Source organism: Hippopotamus amphibius, chromosome 17 (genome assembly GCF_030028045.1).
Source record: "Hippopotamus amphibius kiboko isolate mHipAmp2 chromosome 17, mHipAmp2.hap2, whole genome shotgun sequence".
Lineage (NCBI taxonomy): Eukaryota > Metazoa > Chordata > Mammalia > Artiodactyla > Hippopotamidae > Hippopotamus > Hippopotamus amphibius.
This window is the reverse complement of record NC_080202.1, coordinates 46,266,110-46,288,057: the sequence shown is the minus strand read 5'-3', so window position 1 is coordinate 46,288,057 and position 21,948 is coordinate 46,266,110. Positions and strand designations below refer to the sequence as shown.

General features: G+C 46.1%; 1 protein-coding gene across 1 annotated transcript; it reads right to left on the bottom strand.

The window, feature by feature from the left end:
* Nucleotides 1–151: 151 nt before the first annotated feature.
* LOC130839610 (lysozyme-like protein 6) lies at nt 152–15,904 on the bottom strand. Its single transcript, XM_057713844.1, has 7 exons — nt 14,778–15,904; nt 13,716–13,919; nt 4,121–4,348; nt 2,636–2,822; nt 1,665–1,743; nt 420–508; nt 152–266 (listed from the first exon to the last, which is right to left on the bottom strand). Exons 3-7 carry the CDS (start codon nt 4,257–4,259, stop codon nt 152–154), a joined length of 609 nt encoding a protein of 202 aa, XP_057569827.1. The 5' UTR covers nt 4,260–4,348; nt 13,716–13,919; nt 14,778–15,904.
* Between the last annotated feature and the right edge of the window lie 6,044 nt (nt 15,905–21,948).

Here is a 21,948-nt window from a genome sequence, read left to right as displayed (position 1 = left end):
TTCGCTGTATCCATTATTCCTGATGTCTCTGCTTCTCCGGCTAGATTCTGACCCCTCATGAACAATAGTTGCAGATTTATCATCCTTTTTCTGGTACCTAGCACACCCGTACTCTATTAGGCACTCAAATATACGTGGAATTAATCATGACTCAGTTCACACATTCTTTGTACAAGGAATCCTTTAATAATTCCCAAAATATGGAATCTTCTTTCACCATGGTCTTCCTGGTTTGCAAATGACCGTCAGGAACCAGGGGCCTAGGCCTGGATAGGAACAAGGAGGAAAATCATTTATTCCTGGGGCTCTGGTCAGTGTTATTTGTAAATGGGAAAGGAAGAAAATAACATGAAGCGGAAGCAAGGGGAAGAGGAAATGAAGAATTCCCAAGTGAGGAGGGAGTTCGGGAATGACCCTACCACAGGCCTGCTCCGTGTCTCATGCCAGGTGGCATCCTGTCATCCAGTAGGAGAGTGGCCGGCCCGCACAGTGCAACCTCCAGTTTACCCTGTGGAGGGAAAGAAGGTTGGTTCTTGCTTCCTACTTAGCAGCTGCTTCTTCACACACTGACCCAGCTCTTCATGAGGCTTCATTCCCAGCTCTCTAATCGTCCCCCTGTGGCCCCTCCGGTTCTTCCTTTCACTTTCCCTCATCCATAGTGTTTACCCACTTCCCCCATTCAGTATGCTTCCACATTTTCAAATCCTCTCCTCCTTCTGAAGGCGGAAAGCACTGTTTTACAAGGCTGAGTTACTTTAAAAATAAAAAAATAAAAATCCCAGGTGTAGCCACTGACTTTCCCTCCAGGCAGGGTCAGCCCTAACAGTCATCTGGGATCCTTCTTTTGCGTGGTGTTTTCCGAGTATACACGGCACTTAACGCCTTCCATCCTCAGTTTCTTGTAGAGGCAGCCATTTATATTATTATACATTCTGTTTGAAGCTCAGAAAAGTTAAATAACCATCCCAACATCCAGTGTCGGTAAGCTGACAGCTGGAGTGTCTGCCCAGCTGATGAGCAGCATGCTTTCTACGGAAAATGTAGCTGCCACTGATGGAGAGAGGGCCCCAGGGCAGCCATGTTTATGTTGCTTCATTGCTTCTATGCCTACAGCTGAATGAATGGTGCCGGGACACTGGGTCCAAGCTGAACCTATCAGATGCTCAGTCCCAGGCACTTGGACTGGGAATGAGCCTAGCCAGTCTCTGTGGTTGCCTAGGACTTTAGCCCAGAGGTTCAGGGCCGACGGTGAGTGGGTCTGTCTGGTGGACTATAGAGCAGAGAAAGCTGGTCTGCAGTGGGTGTAGTGAAGCCAGCACACTGAGGGAAGCAGAAACCTGCCAGGCAAAGTTTCCAGCCCTGCTTCCCTCCTCTTCCTGACCCAACTGCACCCCACGTGTGGGCTCAATAAGGCACCTTGTCTTCTCAGAATAAATTTCCCCCAGCTAGATCAAGTTGCTCTGTTACTGCAGCCCAAAGAGTTTTCTTTAATACAATGTCAGAGGAAGAGCCAGATCTCAGGTTTTCCAAGCCCTGCCCCATCCCACATTTTTCTACACTGTAGAAAAGCTCAGGTCCTGGCCTGCTGTCCCTTTCTCCATCACCACATCTTTCTTAAGGCCCCACCCACTAACTTAAGGCTCTGCCCACTATGTGCTCCTCACCAGTTCTTCATCCCCCCTGCTCCGGACACAATCTTTTTCGCATAGTTGATGACTGCGAGAAGACTGGGGCTCAGCAGTTCTGAAAAGGAGAAAGAGATTAGCCGTGAGAGCACACGGGACAGTCCCAAAGACTGGCTCTCCCTGCAAGGCACATGCCATCCAGAGGCTGAGTAATTCCAGACGAGGCAAGGCCTCCCTCTCTCAGGCCCATCTGGACATCCGTACAATGGCTGCTGGAGGTTGAGGGTGGCTGGGGGGTGGGGCGGGGTGGGGGGCAGGAGGGGCAGGAGGACTGAGATTTGGGCCTGTTTACTGCCATACTTCCTAGTGCTTGGTGGTTCACCCCAAGTGTGGAGGTTTCTAAGGAAAGGAAATGCCAAAACAGGCAGCACAGAGACCAAGGTAAAGTCCTGCCTAAGGATGGAGGCTCTTCAGATGAAGATGCCAGGGCCCTTAATCAGAGTCCAAAGGAGGAGATGGGGGACAGAGTCATGGACCTGTGGAGCCTCCTGGACTAGCCCTGAGCGGGGGACTTTGCACCAGGCCTTTGGTCAGACCTTTAGCCAAAGACAGCACTACTTGGTGGTGATAGCTGAGCTTTCAGGGCCACCAGTCTGGCATTCAGCACTAGGTCTGTGAGCCTCAGTTTGCTCATCTATAAAGTGGGAATCATACTAGTTTCTATCGCATGGCAAGTTGGATGAAATGAGCTACGTGTGCAAAGTACTGAATGTATAATATGCTCTCAATAAATGTTGGCTGCTGCACTGCTCCACTGCTACTGGCTGTGCAGAGCCTTTCTAGATCCTTCAAGCATACTGTAGAACCTCCTAAGGGCATTTAGGGACATGAGTCAAACCCTCTGCTGGGTAAAGGGATTCCCTGATTCCTTGCACCATCCCTCTGGGGGCATTTCCAGGCTGGGTGTGGGAAGGGAAGTCCCATGAGTAGAGTCTGGTTATCGCTCTCACCTCTCCCACCCTGGGGCCCTGGCCAGACCTTGACAGTCCACTTGGCAAATGTTTTCCATATGACTCTGGTAATCATTGCACCAGTAGTGGCTGTTGATCTGGAAGATGCCATAGTCAAAGCTGCCATCTGTATTTTCATTTACCCTTGTTATGTTGAAGGCACTTTCCACGAAAGCCAGGCACACCCCTTAGAACAGGGAGAAGAGGGGTTTTAAAGGGAACCAAGCTAAGGGAGAAGGCAGACAGAGGAATCAAAAGAAAAGAACATGAGGCTAGAAGGGGCTAGCTTGCCAGAAACACCCTTTAGCTTCTCCTCCTCTCCTCCTTCAGTCCATCTACCCATCCACCCATCAGTACAACCACCCATCCATCCATTGGTCCATCCATGCTTTCTGCACTTAATGATCACCTAGTGTATGCCAGAAACTGTGCAAACCCCAGTGAGGGACATTTAGCTTGGTCAAATGCAGATGCTGCCTTCAAAGCACCTATAGAATATGAATGAAAATATATATCTAAAAAACCCACAAAGGGGGACTTCCCTGGTGGTGCAGTGGTAAAGGATCCACCTGCCAATGCAGGGGGACACCAGGTTCGATCCCTGGTCCAGAAAGATCCCACATGCCCCAGAGCAACTAAGCCCATGAGTCACAACTACTGAGCCCACGTGCTGCAACCACTGAAGCCCACACGCCTAGAGCTGGTGCTCTGCAACAAGAGAAACCACTGCATTGAGAAGCACCTGCACCACAACATAGAGTAGCCCCTGCTCACTGCAACTAGAGAAATCTTGGGCATAGCAATGGAGACCCAACACAGCCAATAAATAAATAAATAAGTAAATACATAAATAAGTAAATAAATAAATAAATAAATAAATTTATTTTTTTAAAAACCCCACAAAGCAAGATGAAAGGAGAGAGTGTTGTAAGGCAGATGTGCACACATTCTGGGCAGAAGGGAGCTATCTCTACCATGGAGTAGGATGAAGCCTTTGTAGTGGCTGTTCCCTCCACCTGGAATGCTCTTCCCCCAGACGGTTGGGGGCCCAGGTCCTTTATTCCATTCAGCACTGCTCAATGTCACCTCCTCAGAGAGGCCTTCCTTGACTTCTCCCTCTGGAACAGTGTCACCCATCACTCCCCCTGCTTTATTCTTCTGCATAGAATTTATCACCACCAGGAAGCACTTCATATATTTGTGTGCTTATTTCCTTCTCTCTCTTTCCCTAGAACGTGAACATTATGAGGGAAGGGGCTCTGTTGATGTCTGTATCCCCAGCGCCTAAAATAGTTCCTGGGACATAATAAGTGCTCAGTTAAGAATCGTTGAACAACTAGGGAATGTTGGGAAAGGCTTCTTGCAGGGGGCTGCTTTTTGAACTTGACTTTGAGAAACAAATGAGAGAAAAAGAAAGATGGCCATGGGGGGCATGACGGCGAGAGCAGGAGCAAGGGGGTGGGAGTGTGAGGGAATAGCACTCACAGTCACTCAGGGAGTAGCCCTCAAACCCATCCAAGTCCTCCTGGTGCAGCACCTTGGCCAAGTCACAGCGGTTGATGAGGCTGGCTTGATGCACAGCAAGGAGGCAGCTGACCAAGGAGATGAGCTGCGGGTTCATCATCCTCGGAGGGGAGGAGGCACAGCAGAGGGCGAACAGGGCCTGCGGGTCCTAGGGTTTCACAGACGCCTGCTGGCCTTCTCCTGGGGAATCTGGAGAGAGCAGCCAAACATCCGCGCTTATTCACTGCCCCCCACCTGGCTGTTTCTCCTTCCTCTCATGTATTATTTTATAAATACTTTTTTTTGAGGGGGGGGTCTCTTGCTTTTATTTTTACCCTAGTCTAAAATTAACAATGCTGGGGCATGTCAAACAGACATGAGAGCCAGCTCAAAGGGGTACCCACTGACCAAATCTGGAACAGCATTTTTTGGCTAACAGCTTTATTGAGATATAATTCACAATATATAATTCACATACCATACACTTAATTCACTTAAAGTGTGCAATTCAATCATTTTTCACAGAAGTATGCAACTATCACCACAGTCAAGTTTAGAATATTTTCATCCACCCAAAAAGAAACCCCAAATCCATCAGCAGTCACTCCCCGTTCCACTTCCTTCCAGCCTCTGGCAACCAATAATCTACTTTCTATCTTTATAGGTTTGCCTGTTCTGAACATTTTATATAAATGAAGCCATATAATATCTGGTCTTTTGTGTTTGACTTCTTTCTCTTACAATGTCTTTAAGGTTCACCTATGTTGTAGCATGTACCAGTATTTCATGCCTTTTCACGGCTGAATAATATGCCATTGGATGGATATATCACAATTTGTTTATGTATTCATCAGTTTGTGGACATCTGAGTTGTTTCTACTTTTTGGCTATTATGAAAAATGCTGCTATGAACATCCATGTACAAGTTTGTGTGTGGACAAATGTTTCCACGCCTTTGGATATACACCAAAGGGCAGAATTGCCGGGTCACACGGTGACTTAAAGTTTAAACTTTTGAGGAATTGCTGGACTTCCAAAGTGGCTGTACCATTTCACATTGCCATCAGCAATGTATGAAGGTTCCAGTTTCTCCACATCCTCACCAACAGAGCTATTAACTGTCTTTTTGATCAAAGCCATCCTAAGGCTGTCAAGTGGTATCACATGGTAGTTTTGATTTGCATTTGCCTCACAGCTAATAACGTTGATCATCTTTTCACGTGCTCATTGGTCGTCTGTATAACTTTGGGAAAATGTCTTTTCAGACCATTTGCCCATTTTTTCAGCTAGGTTGCTTGTCTTTTCATTATTGAGTTGTACATGTTCTTTATATATTCTGGGTATTAGAACCTTATCAGATACATGATTTGCAAATATCTCCTCACATTCTATGGGTTGCACTTCCCTTTCTTGGTGGTGTTCTTTGAAACATTAAAGTTTTAAATTTTGATGAGGACTGCTTTTTTTCTTTCGTTGCATGCGCTTTTGGTATCATATCTGTGAAACCAATGCATACATGGTTTCCAGGGTAATCCGGAACAATCTGACCATCAAAATAAATGATGATAGTGACAGATTATAACCCATTGGATGAGACAGGAATCCATGAGCTCATAAGAGTAATAGACTAATAAATACATAATGGGGATGAGTGGGGAGCTCTTCCTGACAAGAAAATGCTGAGTGATAAACGTGGAGATAGTCACGCAGTTGGAAAATCACCATCCTGAAAGCATCATAGATTGGTCTGAGCAAGAAGGACTCATCAACAGATACTAAACCTGAGGGGGTGGGAAGCTTGGTGAAGAGCCGAGAGTGTTCATGGTCCTAAAGCATCTCCCCACAGATTGCATCTTCGTTGCATAAGAAAAACAGTAACAATACAGTGGAGAAACCAGACCGTATTTTGACCTTGTGATCAACATTCACAGCACCAGTGAGGGAAAGAGTGAGATCACGTGCCTCCAGATGTGATACTCGAGGACACACCTCACTCACGCAGCATTCCGGCCAGGGATGCAGAACCTGTAGCTAATCCTGAGGAAACGTCAGACAAAGCCAAACGGAGGGGAAAATCTATAAAATAACTGGCCCACATTCTTCAGAATGGTCAGTGCCATGAAGCAAAGAATGAGGCTGTTTCTATCACTAGGGGTGTGTGTGCGTGTGTATTTTTCCCCTTAAACTAGGGGTATGTTCCCGAGGGTCCCTCCATCCACGGGCTTTATGAGTCAGGCAGCTTCTTGGACAAGTGGCGACCCTGATGGCCTGTCTCCTCACAGATGTTTTATTCTGTCTCCTAAGACTCACTCCATTGCAGCCTGATCTTGCGACCATTCTTTTGCCTCTCTCTTCCACCCTACAGTTGTCAGATTTAGCAAATAAAATTACAGGATGCCCTGTCACATTAGAATCCAGACAAACAACAAATGATTTTTTTAGTGTAAGTGTGTCTCACGCAACCTCATTCTGCCCTGACTCAGTAGCGTCCTTCAGAGGCAGGTATCACTGAGGCTCGGAAAGCAGGGAGCTCCACCTCTGCCCATGGAGGCCCCTCTTGGGGTTCCCTGGGGAAGGCAGGGGTTTGGGCAGGTGCACTCCCACCGGTCCTCCCGAAGCTTACCTCTCTCCTCTCCCTCTCTGACCTCAGGTCCCAGCCGGCCCAGGGCTGTCGGTGAGAATCTGCGGAACAAAGCCGTTTGCGTAGGAGGCTCCTCTTCCTCAGGGACTATCGTTTGGCCCCGCCCAGCTCACCCCTCTCCATGTTCTAAAGCAGATGTGAGCGCGGAGCCACCCCACCTTCTGGCACCCCAGTTCTGTGACGTTATCACTCTCCTGGAAATACTCTGGTCTTAACCATGCACATTGGCTCAGTCTTGAGGCCAAACTTCAGGCAGAAATGGCAGATGGGCCTGGAGGGATTGGTGAGAACTGTGGGACGGGGTAGAGAGGGCTGGCTGTTCTGTCTGCCCACCTCCCTGCCCTTCTGGGAACAGCACCACCTTGGAGGAAACTCCTTCCCCCGTGGGGCTTTCGTGGGGCTGCCAGTCACAGGGCCCTGCCTTCCAGGTGACAGGGTGTGCCCATGCCCCAACCCGTATAGCTCACATTGAAATGAAGCAGAAGATCTCAGCTTCTCACAGGAAGACTTTGGCTGTGGGGCCAGAGGCCGACAGTTTAGAATCACGTGCATACAGCCCATCTGAGAGAATCAGCCTCCTGGAACAGGATGCAGAGTCCAGACAGGATCCCAGCCCCAGGGTCCACCCTCTCTGCAACCTAAACACATTCTTGCCCTTACTGCTACCCTGTGACTCAATAAATGCCCCTTCCTGTGTAAGCACATTCGAGTTGAGTTTCTGTCACTTACAACCAAAAGAGACCTGCCTAGTAGAGGAAGGATGGGGTTCACCAGCCATGGCATGGTGACCTGACAACCTGTCACCTCCCCACGAAGGCCACACATCTTAGTATCATTTGTCACCAAGGAAGTCTGAGAGACATTTCCACCAACTATAGCAAAAAGGAGGCAAGAGAAAGTTTTGTTACTGATGCTCGCTCCATCCTCTGAAACAGGGTGATAAGGTCTCACAGAAAGGAAGCAGGAAGAGCTTTCTAACTGGGCAGTGATGCCCCATACCCTTTGCCTGGGGACTTCCCTCCCTGGTGGGGCAGCAGCGCATTGCATCTTGGGATGTGAAGCCAGCAGGAGCTCGGGTGGAGGTTGAACCCTGAGAGGAGGCCATTCTCTGGGTACCACTTTACGAGGTACCATTTGTGGCCAAAAATATACAGATGTCTCGGATGACCCAAACAACCATGTCTGTGTAGAACTAGAGCCCTGGATGGGAGGAGAGGCTTCCATAGCCCAGGACCACATGCTGCACATTGGGCCAGGGAAGGGTCTCCCTGCGGCTAAAATCTTAGAGGGGGTGATGGCAGCACTCAAAGGGGTACCAGAGGGACCCCCCCCACCCCCAACTGTGACAGACATGAGCTCTGAATGGATTCCTACCCATTCAAGGAACTGGAAAACCCATCCTGGGACCCAAGAATAAATTCTGGATGTTGTAAGCTGGGGCAAGAAGACATGGAGGCCACAGACCATCTGTCTAAATAAACATTTACAAGTTATGAATCAAACTAAAACTAACAAGCTGTTAAATAAAATATTTTCTATCCTCATATTCTGACAAACATTCCTTCAAAAGGATAAAATTTTTAAATGTGTCTGAAGCTATGGTTTATCTATGACTGAAAGTTAGCAAAATGTCAAAGATGAATGAATTTATTTTTTATTCCACATGTCTAGAAGCTCTGTTAATGGGCTGAAAATGTTGGGATGGATAATAAACTTATACATAATTCATACAGGATTATAGCTAGTCCACGAAATTCATTTTTGTTATATTTCAATACAATCACTAATTATATTACTATTATCAAGATTTTTCAATATAGTTAAGAATTAAAAACATAATTATATTCAAAGTACACAATTTTAAGTATATTTTCATCAAAAATATAAATTTATGTGAAAATATATTTTTTTCTGTTTTCCAAAAGTTAGCTTTTTTAAAATACTGAAAGGTATCTAATAACTCAAAAGGCAAAATACAAATTAGAATGAATGAATATTAAATTTTTATATCAAAATTATTTACATACATCCAAACGCTTTATTTTATTTACGCTTTGAAAGCTTAGTTAAATCTTATTAAGCAACTTTTAATTTTAAAATTTAACTTAAATTTTATTAAATTATAAATTTAATTTAAAACTTAAGTAACTTTTACAATTAAATGTTAAAATCATAAGCATTCAATGTCCATCTTGTTGCCAATGTAAAGAATTAGTATCATGTTATGTCTGAAGCCTAGACATATATAAAAATTTAGGAGTAATGTGTAATGTGATTTATGCAATACTACAAAAATTTCCTCAGCTTTTTACGACTGAGGCAAATACTGTACTAATTCCTGTGTACTTCCAGAACCATGAGTAGAAACATGAAAAAAAGAACTTGTACACTCGGCACTACTAGAAAATGATATTTCATTGTGTTCAAATCTATTGCATTCAGGCTACCTGAGAGGAAAGCTTGGACAAGTTAATTAATTTGTCTTTTCTCTTTCCTAAATGTTTTTCTGCTCAAAGCCCCTCTGGGGTCTGAAATTGTACCTAGCAGGAGTCATTAAGCTTTCACCAAACCTTTAGATGCAGTTGCATTTTCCCCCACGAACACAGGCTAAGATGTAAAGAAGCATCTTCCTGGAGCCTAAACATTTTAGTCAAGAGCATGGCTGTTTAGGGTTGAGTCGTGCTGTGCCAGTGCTGAGGGCCAGGTCCGGAGTCACAGAGGCATCCTGTGGTTTAATTTCATTATCTTGTCTGCAGGTGCGCTAAAGCCCAGGCCTGGCTAGGGGCTCCACTGGTCATTTTTAAGGGCAATACTGGAAAAGTATGCTCTGGAAATAAATTGCTATAGAAAACGGAGGCAAATTTAAGGAAGGGTCTGCTATGAGTTTTCAATAAAATATGAGAAAACCCCCAAATGACGCTGCTGGCTGAAATGCAGGGTACAAGGAACTAAAATCCAGTGATAGAAATGAAACCTGTATTGAAGGCAGAAAGAGTAGAAGCCACACTGCAGAAGAGTCAGCCAGGGCTGTAGTCACACACTTGGGAAGTTCTCCAAATGCAGAGCAGAAAGACGTGTGGAAAACGACGAGATGAAAAGAGGATGGATGTGCATGACAAAGATGAGAGCCTTGAACTGGGACAAACACCAGAGCTGAAAAAGGTGAGTCTGCAGATCCGACAGGTAACCTGTGTTCCAGGAACAACGCGTGAAAAACAGTCACCACTGAGACATATTCAAACCATGTATTCATAAGGCTGAGTTTTTGACTTTCTTTTTAGGCTTGTACTTTGCCCCACAGAATATATACCTTCTCAAGTTACTTCAGGAATAGGGACAAAATTGATTATAAAGCTACAAATAATACTTCAAGTTGTCCCCAAAGGAGGAATTACTCTGGCTACAATTTCAAAAACCTCAATTTCTTATAACTTTAAAAGACACACACACACACACACACACACACACACACACACACACACACACATTTTCCCCCTCATTGGGTCAAAGGCAAATTAAAATCTGGAATAATAGGTTTCCAAAACAATGAAAATGACACTAATATATTAAGTGTCCGAAGTTTATTTAGAAGTAAGTTCATAGTCTTGGGCTTTCCTGGTGGTGCAGTGGTTAAGAGTCTGCCTGCCAATGCAGGGGGCACGGGTTCGATCCCTGGGCTGGGAAGATTGCACATGCCGGGGAGCAACTAAGCTCATGCCACAACTACTGAGCCTGTGCTCTAGAACCTGTGAGCCACAGCTATTGAGCCCAGGCACCAGAATGCCTGAGGCCCATGCGACTAGACCCCACGCTCCCCAACAATAGAAGCCACTGCAATGAGAAGCCTACGTACCGCAACGAAGAGTAGCCCCTGCTCTCCACAACTAGAGAAATCCTGCGGGCAGCAACAAAGGCCCAATGCAGCCAGTAAATAAGTTAATTAAAAAACAAAACAAAGCCAAAAACAAAAAAAACAAAAAACAACACACCCCACAGTGGGTAGATTATCCAAGAAGGTAAATATAAACGAAGGTTCTAAAGCCTTGATACCTCAAAAGCATTGCTAAACATTTTCTCCCATAAAATCATATTCTGCCCAGAGAGGGGCCCCTGGCAGGACTGAGAAGTACCATTGCCTGCTGCTGGCCCTGGGAGCATGGGGCAAGGAAGGAGACTTACATCTATGCTTAGGAAAGTGCAATGGAAGCTCCTAGATTGTGCTGTGAAATGCGAGAAGAGTCAAATACAAACACGCCTTTGAAAAATCAGATATGGACCCAAGCAGGTCCATAAGTCTTAGTAATTAATAGACTGGAGAAATTCCATTGTGGTCCAGTCCAAACACACCACTAACACAGTTCAAAAAGCAGCATGCCACCATGATGGTCAGCCTTTCGAGAAAGGAATCTTTCCACTGAGCTAAAATCTGCCTGTGTCCACTGTCTCTGCTCAGTCTCAGTCCCCACACACCATCCACACAGCATCATATCCCCCTGCGTGGGGTGGCCAACCACTGGCCTTTGGAGCCAAACCAAAGTTTCTGGCAAAGAACTGCATTCATGGAACTGCATGTATAGGTAAAGCAGGTGACTACATCACTATGCCTTTTACTGTAATCATGCCTGAACATCTACATAGAACTTACTTATTATTTTTATTCCCCCGCAGTTTCTCTTATATATTATAGTTAGGGCATTATGCTGATTTTTAAATTTACCTTCATTCTGAATGGATTAAATCAATAAAAAGGAATGAACTACTGGTGCACACAACAACATGGATAAATTTCAAAACAATTATGCTGAGTGAAAGAGGCCAGACCAAAAAACAAAACAAGAGTGTCTACTGTATGATTCCATTTATAGAAAACTCTAGAAAGTGCAAACTAATCTATCATGACAGAAAACAGATCAGTAGTTTTTGGGGGGGGTTGGGGAGTATAAAGGGGCACAAGGAAATTTTGGGGGGTGATGGTTCACTTTCTTGATGTGATGATGGCTTCGTGAGAATTTACATAAATCAAGAATTAGCAAATTGTGCACTCTAAATGTGTCATTTATTATATGTCAATACCTCAACGAAGTGCTTAAAATCTTTAAAAAGTATTATCATTACACAGCATATACTTTATGAAAAGGGAGTTATAGGTCTGTCATGGTTGAGAATCCCAGTATCAGGAAAATTCTGAAGTTGGGGAAAAGTTTCTCCCACATCTGGGTTCGAAAGCCAACTCTGTGCAATTTATCCAGTGGCCACTAGAGGCCAGCAGCGGCCCATGTACAGGAAGTGGGGGCTGCAAGGGCACCAACACTTAAAAGAATTCCCTCCTCTATGGCACTAGCCTGGGAGCTGGGGATGAATAGCCCCGATTTACACAGCAGTAGAGGTGGGATTTGGGTTGTGGTCTCTTTGGCTCCCAATTCCACTGTGTTGGTCCCTCAACATCCAGAGCTCTCCCTGCTGCTTTGATGCTCTTATGGACACATGGTAGGGGTGATACAGGCACTGAGTAAAGGCTCCAGGGCTGCACAGGTGAGGACAAAGCAAAAGGAGGCCAGAGGTAAACAGGTCCTCGCGGACCCACTGGGTCCACTTGCTTCATTTCATAGATGGAAAAACCGAGAGCTGGGAGGGGAAAGGACTGGACCAAGGCCACACACAGGGTGAGCTAGTGGCTGAGCTGGGGGTAGGACTCCCAGCACAGTCTCTTTCTCCCACACTCCCCAGCCTTAGTTAATGATAGGTCTTTGTTGCTGGGCACTTCTTTGTACTTTGTCCATTGTTACTCACTCATTATCTCGCTGTGTCTTTCTGAAAACAATAATTCTTTCATATCATTACATATTCAGTTGGTGTTCAAATTTCCAATTATGTCAAGAAAGCATGTTTTAGCAACTGGATTAAATCAAGATCCAAATAAGAGGCACTCAGTTGTGATTGGTTGATGTCTCTTAAATCACTTTTGATCCATAAGCTTCTCTCTCCTCTTTCACTTTTTCTTTGTAATTTCTTATTGAAGAAGGTGGGTCCTATACCCTGTAGATGGGCCACAGTCTGGGTTTTGATGATTGCAAGCCCATGATGTAGTTTAACATACTGCTCTGTCTTCTATAATTCCTGTAACTTGACAGTGGAGTCTGGAAGTTTGATCAGATTAAGATCAAAGCAGGTGTTGCGTTCTTTCATCAAAGGGACATAATGTCTTCCTTTTTGTGACATTAGCAGCTGTTGATGCCCAATGGCTGGACCCATTCATTCCCTGAGGTTAAACATGGTGCTATTCTAATTCTATCTTTCCTTCTTCACTTAGTAGCTGGATTATTTCGATAAGGAGAAACTTCCCTCCTCTACTATCAGTTACTCAGGCTATTATCTCGTGAATTCTGTGAGGATTCTGGGTCGGTACAAGCGATTACCCCTATTTCTATATGAGCACAGAGGTCAGAGGGGTAAAGGGAACTGTCACCAGGAGAACTGTCCAGCTGAGCCCCCATCAATCCATAGAATCATCGTAAATAATTAAAAGGAAATTGTCTTAAGGCCCTAAATTAGGCAGCAGCCTGTGGGTGGCAAACCTGGGCTGAAGGACTCCTGGGCCCTCTGCTCCCTTTGTAGGAGGACAGAGCTGCACAGAATCTTAAACATCATCCAGTTCAGCCTTGTCATGGTCAGATGGTGAAGCTGAGGACTGGAGAGGTGCAGTGACTCACACAGACTTGCACATGTAACCAAGGTCATGGACGTATCCTTAAAGGAAACCCCTGGAACTTCCTGTGGTCAGTTCCAGGGTCTTTGATGGCTGTGTCTGCCGTTCTCAGTCTACAGCCTGTGCTTGTACCCACTGCACCATCTCTCGACCTTGTCCTACTGTTGTGTCCCCAGCGCCCGATAGACACAGTTGAATGAATATGTGAATGTAGGTGCCATTGTTTTTACCTGTCCGGAACTGGCTGCTCGTGGACCTGCCCACTGCAGGTAGGTAGGGAAGGTACTGCAGGCATCGGTCCTGCTGCAGATGTCCAGAGAACGGCCAGCCTGTCAGGCACAGGGCAGGAGCCACGGGTAAGAAGATGAGAGGGAAGAGGGAAGCAGCAGGGCTCACTCCAGGAAAGCAACTGGAGCGGCAGGCTGTACTCCACCCTGGCAAGACACAAATGCAGCAACACACAATCCTGCAGAGAGCATGGATAGGGAGCACCAGTAGGTGGCAGGGTCCAGCCACTGAGATGGGGCGGGGACGTAACTCCAGTGCACAGGAGGAGCAAGGCAGGACCCTCAGCCTCAAAGTGGGCAGGTGACCAAAGCTGCAACTCAGGCCAAGAATCTAGTCAGAAGCCATGAGTATTAGTTAGGATTGAGCTGAGAGGAATGGAAAACCTCAACTGTCACTGACTCAAACAGGGTAGAAGTTCATTTCCTTCTCATGTGAAGACACCCCGAGGTAGTCAGTCTGCCACCAACAGGGTGCCCTATGGTGCAAAGGAGATGAAAGAGAGAGAGGACCCACGCTCCCCTGTCCTGTTGTTCTCCTATCTTCAATCATGACTTTGCTCCTTGGTCCAAAATGGCTGCTGAGACTCAGCCTTTCCTTGTCACATTCCAGGCAGCAAGAAAAAGTAGGGGAAGGAGAAGAGGAGGCTCCTTCTTTAGGGTACTTCCTAGAATTGTGCAGACTACTTCACTTACATTCTATTGGCCAGAACTGAGACACATAACTAGACCTAGTTGCAAATGACAATGAGAAATACAGTCTGAATTTCACACATTCATGGGCCCAGCCAAAAATCAGAGATCAGAGAACATGTGTCGAGTGACTCAAATTATGACAGAAGGCAGAAGTCAGCAGGGGACTCACAGCTTAGGCCAGGTGCTGGGCTATAGCCGTTTCCATCCCTGCTGCCCTACCCAAGGCTTGGGCAGAATGGGGTCCTGTGAGTCCAGCTGTGGGGAGGGAGGAGGTGTTGAGCCCAGCCACAGGGCCTGACTGTCCCTGAGTACCTGCTACTGCAGCAACAGTGGACCTTTTACAGCCGAGCATAGCATCAGCCCTGGAAGACGTGTCTGCTCATTGTCAAGGACAGGCACAGACTCAAAGGCCAACAGCTGCCTGATGATGTGAAAAGCATCCTCAAGATGACAAGTCCAGGGCCATAGACTGCCTTTTCCCAGGAAGTGGAGACACGGCTCAGGACAACTGCTTTTTTCTTTACTTAAAAAAATAATTTAAAAAATGTTTACTATAAAATAACACGCACATAGAAAAGTACACAAATCATAAGTGTACAGCTCAATGATTTTCACAAAAAATGAATACACCCACATACTCAGCACCCAGATCAAGAAGCAGAGGGACTTTCCTGGTGGTCCAGTGGTTAAGACTCTGCACTTCCACTGCAGGGCGCATGGGTTCAATCCTTGGTTGGGGAACTAAGATCCTGCATGCTGCACAGCGCAGCCAAAAAATAGGGAAAAAAAAGGAGAACGTTACCACAACTGCAGAAGGCAATTCCATAACTGCTTTTGTAAGAACAGTTCTCTAACTTGGCTGCACATTAGAATCCACTGGGATGAGAAAAGCGAACAGAGACACCTAGCAGGCAGGGTGGTACAGTGGAGAAAGCTGGAGGCCAGACACGCCTGCCAGTTATCAGCTGTGTGACCTGGACTGAGTCCCTTCACCTCTCTGAGCCTCACCTGTGAAATGGAAATAGGATCATCCCATGCGTGGCAGAGTTGAGGCTGAGAGACCGAGGGTGTAAGCCCAGGCACAGGTAGGGTCCATATACGGCAGCTACAATTGTCATTTTTATTAAAGGTGAGCAGCCCCCAGGAAGACCAAAAGCCCTTCTTTCGTTATGCAGATATGGACCCAGTCTGGGGATGGTGGGTACAGGCAACGTTGATAAGAGGGTCAACAGGTTGTGTTAATGGGAAGCCGGGGTCTTTCTAAGGAGCCCAGGAAAATTTCATGGGCAGCAGAGATTCAAAGCCAAGGCCGGTGAGAGGTGGCTGCCGGCTAGCACAGCTGCAACAGCACCAGGGACCGGCAGCTGTGGATGAACTTGGGCAAAACCAATCCTTCTCCTTCAGCAAGAGGAGCAAGGAGCTGACTGGCTACAGGCTCTGACTCTGAGATTTACTTATGGAGAAAGAAGCAACCATCGTCCAGCACATAATTTGTGCCAGACGCTGTACATTCATGCCTTTAATCCCGTGAGGTGGGCAAACTCATCCCAATTTAACCCTTGAGGAGCCTGAGGCTTAGAGGCAGCAGCACCTGCCAAACTCACAGAACCCACGTGTCACCAAGAGGCTGGGACCCGCCTTTCTGTTGGGCTGCAGTGGCAGCACCCCTACGGATGTGCTAGGTTTGCAACTGACCTGCAGACACCTTGTTTGATGAGATGCTTTTTTTCCTGAAACGAAAAGTAGGACTTTTTAAGCTGATGACTTTATCTTTTTTTGTACTAATTACAAGATATAATGTTCACTTTAGAACATATAGGAAATATAATCAAGAGAAAAATATCAGAGTATCTCATAGCCCCATGCTACAGAGATGAGCATATCAATGTTTCACACCTATCGTTCGTCTATGTGAGTCTGTGGGTGGGCGTGCACGTGTGTGTATGTGTGTGCAGGTAGAAATTTACAAAAAGAGGAGTCATATGGTATACTGTGTTAGATAATTTGCTTCTCTTCACTTAACAATACAATTGACCTTGAACCACACAGGATTCAACTGTGCGGGTCCACTTCTAGCAGATTTTTTTTCAATACAAGGCAGGTTCCATGTTCATAGATATGGAAACTTTAGCACCTGGGGATTTTGGTATCCACGGCAGGTCCTGGAACACAAATTCCCTTTGGATATTGAGGGATGACTGCATATAGTGATCGTATTTCTATGTCGTTGAATATTCTTCTACAACAGTGGCTCTCGTTAGAGCCCCCAGGAAAGCCGAACAAATATTCGTGTCTGGATTCCACCCCCAGGTTTAATTGGCCTGGGATGGGGTTGGTCTGTGGGACTTTTAGGTCTCCCCAGGTGACTCCAGTACGCAGCCAAGCTGGAGGGCCCCTGTGCCACAGCACCACTTCCCCATGGTGCCCTTGCATACTCCTTGCTGAAGGGATGTGCTGTAATTTGACTAACCCCCTTTTCTTGGACATTTAGTTTGGTTCCATTTTTTTCATCATTATAAACCAGGAATTAGCAAACTTTTCTGTAAAGGACCAAATAATATATGTTTTAGCCTTTATGGGCTGTAAGATGCTTATTTTACCCTGCCTCAGCTGTACAAAAGCAGCCACAGACAATGCATACATGAATGAGCATGGCTGGGTTCCAATAAAACTTTATTCACAAAAACAAGCGGTGGCCAGATTCAGCTCCTGGGCCATAGTTTGCTGTCTGCTGCTATAGGCAGTGCTGTAGTGAGTATCCTTGAAGCTAAAATGATCATTTTCTTGAAACAGCAGTTTTTACACTACTTTTAAAATAAGACCCTTTCCAAATAAAAGTTTAAATAGAATTCATATAAACAACAGGTAAGAGAGGCATCTTGATAGTTACATACATCTTATGAATTCAAATGTACATTTTCTTTTTAAAAAGTCAAGGGACTTCCCTGGTGGCACAGTGGTTAAGAATCTGCCTGCAAATGCGGGGGACATGGGTTCGATCCCTGGTCTGGGAAAATTTCACATGCCATGGAGCAACTAAGCCCATGGACACAACTAATGAGCCTGTGCTTTAGAGCCCACAAGCCACAACTACTGAACCTGTGTGCCCCAACTACTGAAGCCTGTGCACCTAGAGCCTGTGCTCCCCAACAAGAGAAGCCACCACACTGAAAAGCCACACCATAACAAAGAGTAGCCCCTGGTCGCCACAACTAGGGAAAGTCCAAGTGCAGCAACAAAGACCCAATGCAGTCAAAAATAAATTTTAAAAAATACTTAGGAAAAAACAAATCAGTTAGGGTTTGTAGACGATGGTTCTTTTTGTTTTTGTCTTTGATCAGCCTCAGCAACTGTGGCATTCAAATCAGGGTTTTTCAGAACCAACAAAATGTCTCTATGAAACCCTTGTGTTCCACAAGGGTCACAGTTTGAAAACTATTGCAATAAGATAAATTCCTGGAAAGGTAGGTGGTGGAGGGCTTGAACCATTTGAAAGTAGCTTATGTGTGCTGTCAAATGGCCCTGAAGAGAGAAGAAGACATGTTTCTAATATTCAAACAAGTGTGAACACCTTCCTGTGGTCCACATGGCCTTGATGGGTGAGTGCTTTGGACACTGGTCCCTTGTGTGGTGTGAACCATTTCCTTCCCTTGTCTCATCCCTTTCCATGACTTGTAGAAGGTTCTCCAAGGCCTCCCATTGCACGTGTTCACTACAGCTTCCAGAAACATCCGCAGTACGATCATTTTATTCTCTTTTTTTTTCAGTCTTCTTGAGATATGCTTGACACACAGCACTGTACAAGCGTAAGGTGTACGGCCTAAGGATGTGACTTGCATACAACATAAAATGGTTATCACAGTAAGTTTAGTGACCATCCATTATCTCATACAGATACAAAATAAAAGAAGAAAACAATATTTTTCCTTGTGATGAGAGCTCTTAGACTTTACCCCCTTAACAACTTTCATATATAACCTACAACAGTGTTAATTATATTTATTATGTTGTACATTACATCCTTAGTCCTTTATCTTCTAACTGGACGTTTGTCCCTTTTCACCACCTTCGTCCAATTCCTCCTTCCCCCACCCCGCCTTAGGTGACTTTATTCTTTTTTTTCTTTTCAAATATTTATTTATATACTTGGCTGCACCGGGTCTTAGTGGCGGCATGCAGGATCTTCATTGCCACGTGTGGGACCTTAGCTGCGGCATACGAACTCTTAGTTGTGGCACATGAGATCTAGTTCCCTGACCAGGGATCGAACCTGAGCCCCCTGCATTGGGAGCTCAGAGTCTTAGCCACTGGACCACCAGGGAAGTCCCTGGTGATTTTATTCTTGATTCAAGAACTTTGGCGAACAGGCTTATGGGATAGTATCAGGTGAATTAGATAGGACTCTTCCGTGTAAGTGACAAAAAGTCAGCTCAAGGGAGCTTAAGCTATAAAGAGGGCTTGTTACCAAACTATGGGTGAGTTCTGGGTTCCGACTGCTGGGACTTTCTCTCATACCCTTTAAGCAGTTGCTCCTCACCCCTTCTCCCCCAGCTCCTGGCAACCACTAATATGCATTATTGTTCCTGTAGATTTACCTCTTCTGGATATTTCATATAAATGAAATCATACAACATGTGACCTTCTGTGTCCAGCTTCTTGTACTTAGCCGAAAGCTGTTGAGGTTTATCCGGTTGTAGCACGTATCAGTCCTTCGTGCCTTTTTATGAATAGTATCCCCCTTGAATGGCTATACCACCTGTAGATGGACATTTGGCCGTTTCCACCTTTCAGCTATTATGAATAGTGCTGCTGTGAACACGCATGTACGTGTATTTGTATGTTTCCAGTTCTTCGGGGACATACACCTGCGAGTGGAATTGCTCATCATCACCTTTTGTCTGGTCAATAGCAGTAGCCTCCAAAGTGGTCTCCACGTGGTTGCAAAGGTGATCATTTTCCTTTTTCAAAAATATTATTTTTCTTCTTATAAGAGCTATTACATGTTCACTGACAATTTTTTTAAAAATACAGAGGAGAGCTGTTTTTTTTTAAATGCAGGGGAACGTAAACGCTTCCCCGCCGAGTTCCCCGCCCACTCTTTAGCCTTCTCTTTTGACACTCCCCCCCACTGCCGCCCTGGCCCTGGGTCCCTGCGGCTACAGGCCTGTGCTGCCCCAGGCTGCACAGCCACAGCAGACGCTGTTGCCTCTGTGGATTGCTCTTCCTGCCCTTCTCGTCTGAATTTTCCTATTTAATTTTTCTGACTCAGCTCTCCTTTCACTGCACCCCAGCACATCATAGAGACCTGTCTTAAGAGGCCAAGATCACTGTGCCCCAGACAGTGGGAAAGGGAGACACGTGGGATGCTGCGGGGTTCTTCTGCTTAACTCCAAAGCAGCACCAGTCCTAGTCCTCTCCTCTCTGCAGTCTCTGATATTCCCCACAGCATCTGAGCCAAACAGGGAACCACTGACTCCCCCCAGCCTTCTCATCCGGGGTTGGCATTTTGCTCCATTCCCGTTGTGGCGACTGGCAGTGAGGCTGGTGCCAAATGGGCAACCCAGAAGGATCTTTCTCTTCCTTTTTCCTTCCTCCAGGCTTGTTCTTTCGACTCGAGAAGCCAGATGCTTTGGGGTTTAATTACATGCTGCTGTTGGAAGCACAGAATGTCGGAGCTGGAAAGGAAGAAGCTTATTATAAATAATCACTGCCAGCATTTATTGAACACTTACTCTGTGCCAGGCCCTGGGCCAGGCCTGTTTCCAGGCATTACCTCATTTACCCTTCCCAACAATTCTAGGAGGCAGAAACCCTCATGGCCCCTGTTCTGCAGGGAAGGAAACAGGCTTCAGGGAGGTTACAGGGCATTTCCCTAACTGTGCTGAGTGGTACACAGTGGCAAAATACATTAGTTGGCGGTCAGGAAAAAGGAATCCAGTTGTTACACACTGCATCCCGCATGCCCCCTGGGAAATTCACAATGCACATCAACACACTAAAGGCCCTGAGAAATCTTGCAGTAAAGGAATCTGTGGAGGTCAGTCCACTCCTGGGCAGCCCTCACGGGACAGCTGATCCAGCAAGTGCAGTCTGGGGAATGAAGATAGTGACCACGCTGCTCATCTTTTAAATGGGGGAAGGGAGGCCGGGTAGTGCCTTAGGTGAAGACCAGGCACAGATCTTGGGCCCCCTGCTCTCTGCACATCCCCTCTCCCGCCCCCGCCACTTTCAGGAAACAGGGAGTGGAGGAAGGCAAACCATGACCCATCTGGCCCACGCCCTGTTTTCATAAATAAAGTTTCATTGAAGATGATCTGAGTCAACTCCCTTGATTTACAGATGAGCCAATCAAGGCCCAGAGAGTTTGACTTTGACTTGTCAAAGGTCACACAGCCAATTAGGGTCAGAGGCAGAAACAGATTCCAGATCTCCCAAATCTAGGTATTCTCTGAAACACAAATCAGACAGGTGACAGGAGGTGGCGTGTGAAGTTCCTGGTATCTGTGATACCTGCTCACAAGTTCTTCACTGCACGGCACTTACACAAATCCTGCCCGCTTTCTGGTATGGCACAGGCACCCCGTAGGCATTTCTCCTGGTGCTTTGGGCCAAGCCACCGTGGCGTGAACTGCTGGAGCTCCTCTGCTCTCCACCTTGTGTGGGTGAACAGAGCAGGAGCTAACCCTGAAGTCTCTAGAGAGGCAAAGGCTGAACAGGGCAATCCGTTTATTTAAACTCTGTACCAGATGCAGGAAATCTATTAACTTCCTGTCTGCCAATGTGAAACGTGAGATCATTTGGACAGGACCTGGGCAGAAGGCAACCTTTGCCCACTCCAGGAAGAGTTTGAAACCATTGAAATAAATTCCTTTCAAAGGCTCTTGGACCTCCCTGCAATGCACTCTTGTACAATGGTCGTATATTCATATTTTGTGTGTGTGTGTGCACAGTGAATACGCAAATACATTCTTACCTCTTCATTAAAATGGTTCATTCATAGAGCACTTTATTAACCATTTTCAAAATGTGAACAATTGAAAATACCTTCAGATTTAAACATTTCTGTTTGGATAGGTCCATCGGACAACTGATGCTAACTGGGGAGATTTTATTTATCTGCGAATCTAGGGGTGGCGGCGTCTTACTGACCCCGGATGGCCAAGGTATGCCAGACAGCTAAAGGTTCATCTAAAAACAGCTGCGGGGACAATGGTGGCCTCCGGGGTGGAGGTTCTTCCTGGGGCAGCCAGACTGCCCACATGGCCTTTCCAGAGCTGGGACATGCAGGCTTGTCACTGAGGTGGAGGGGAAAAATAGTCCTGTGTGGGTGGCAGCTGGGCCCAGAGGCACTGGCTTCCTCGTTCTAGGGCGCGAAGGCAGCCCAGTTGACAGGCACCTTCTCAGGCTCCTGAGGCCCCTCCCAACCCCTGGGGCCTGGTGGGGGGGGCTGGTCTTTCTCTAACAGCAAAGCACACTCCCCCAC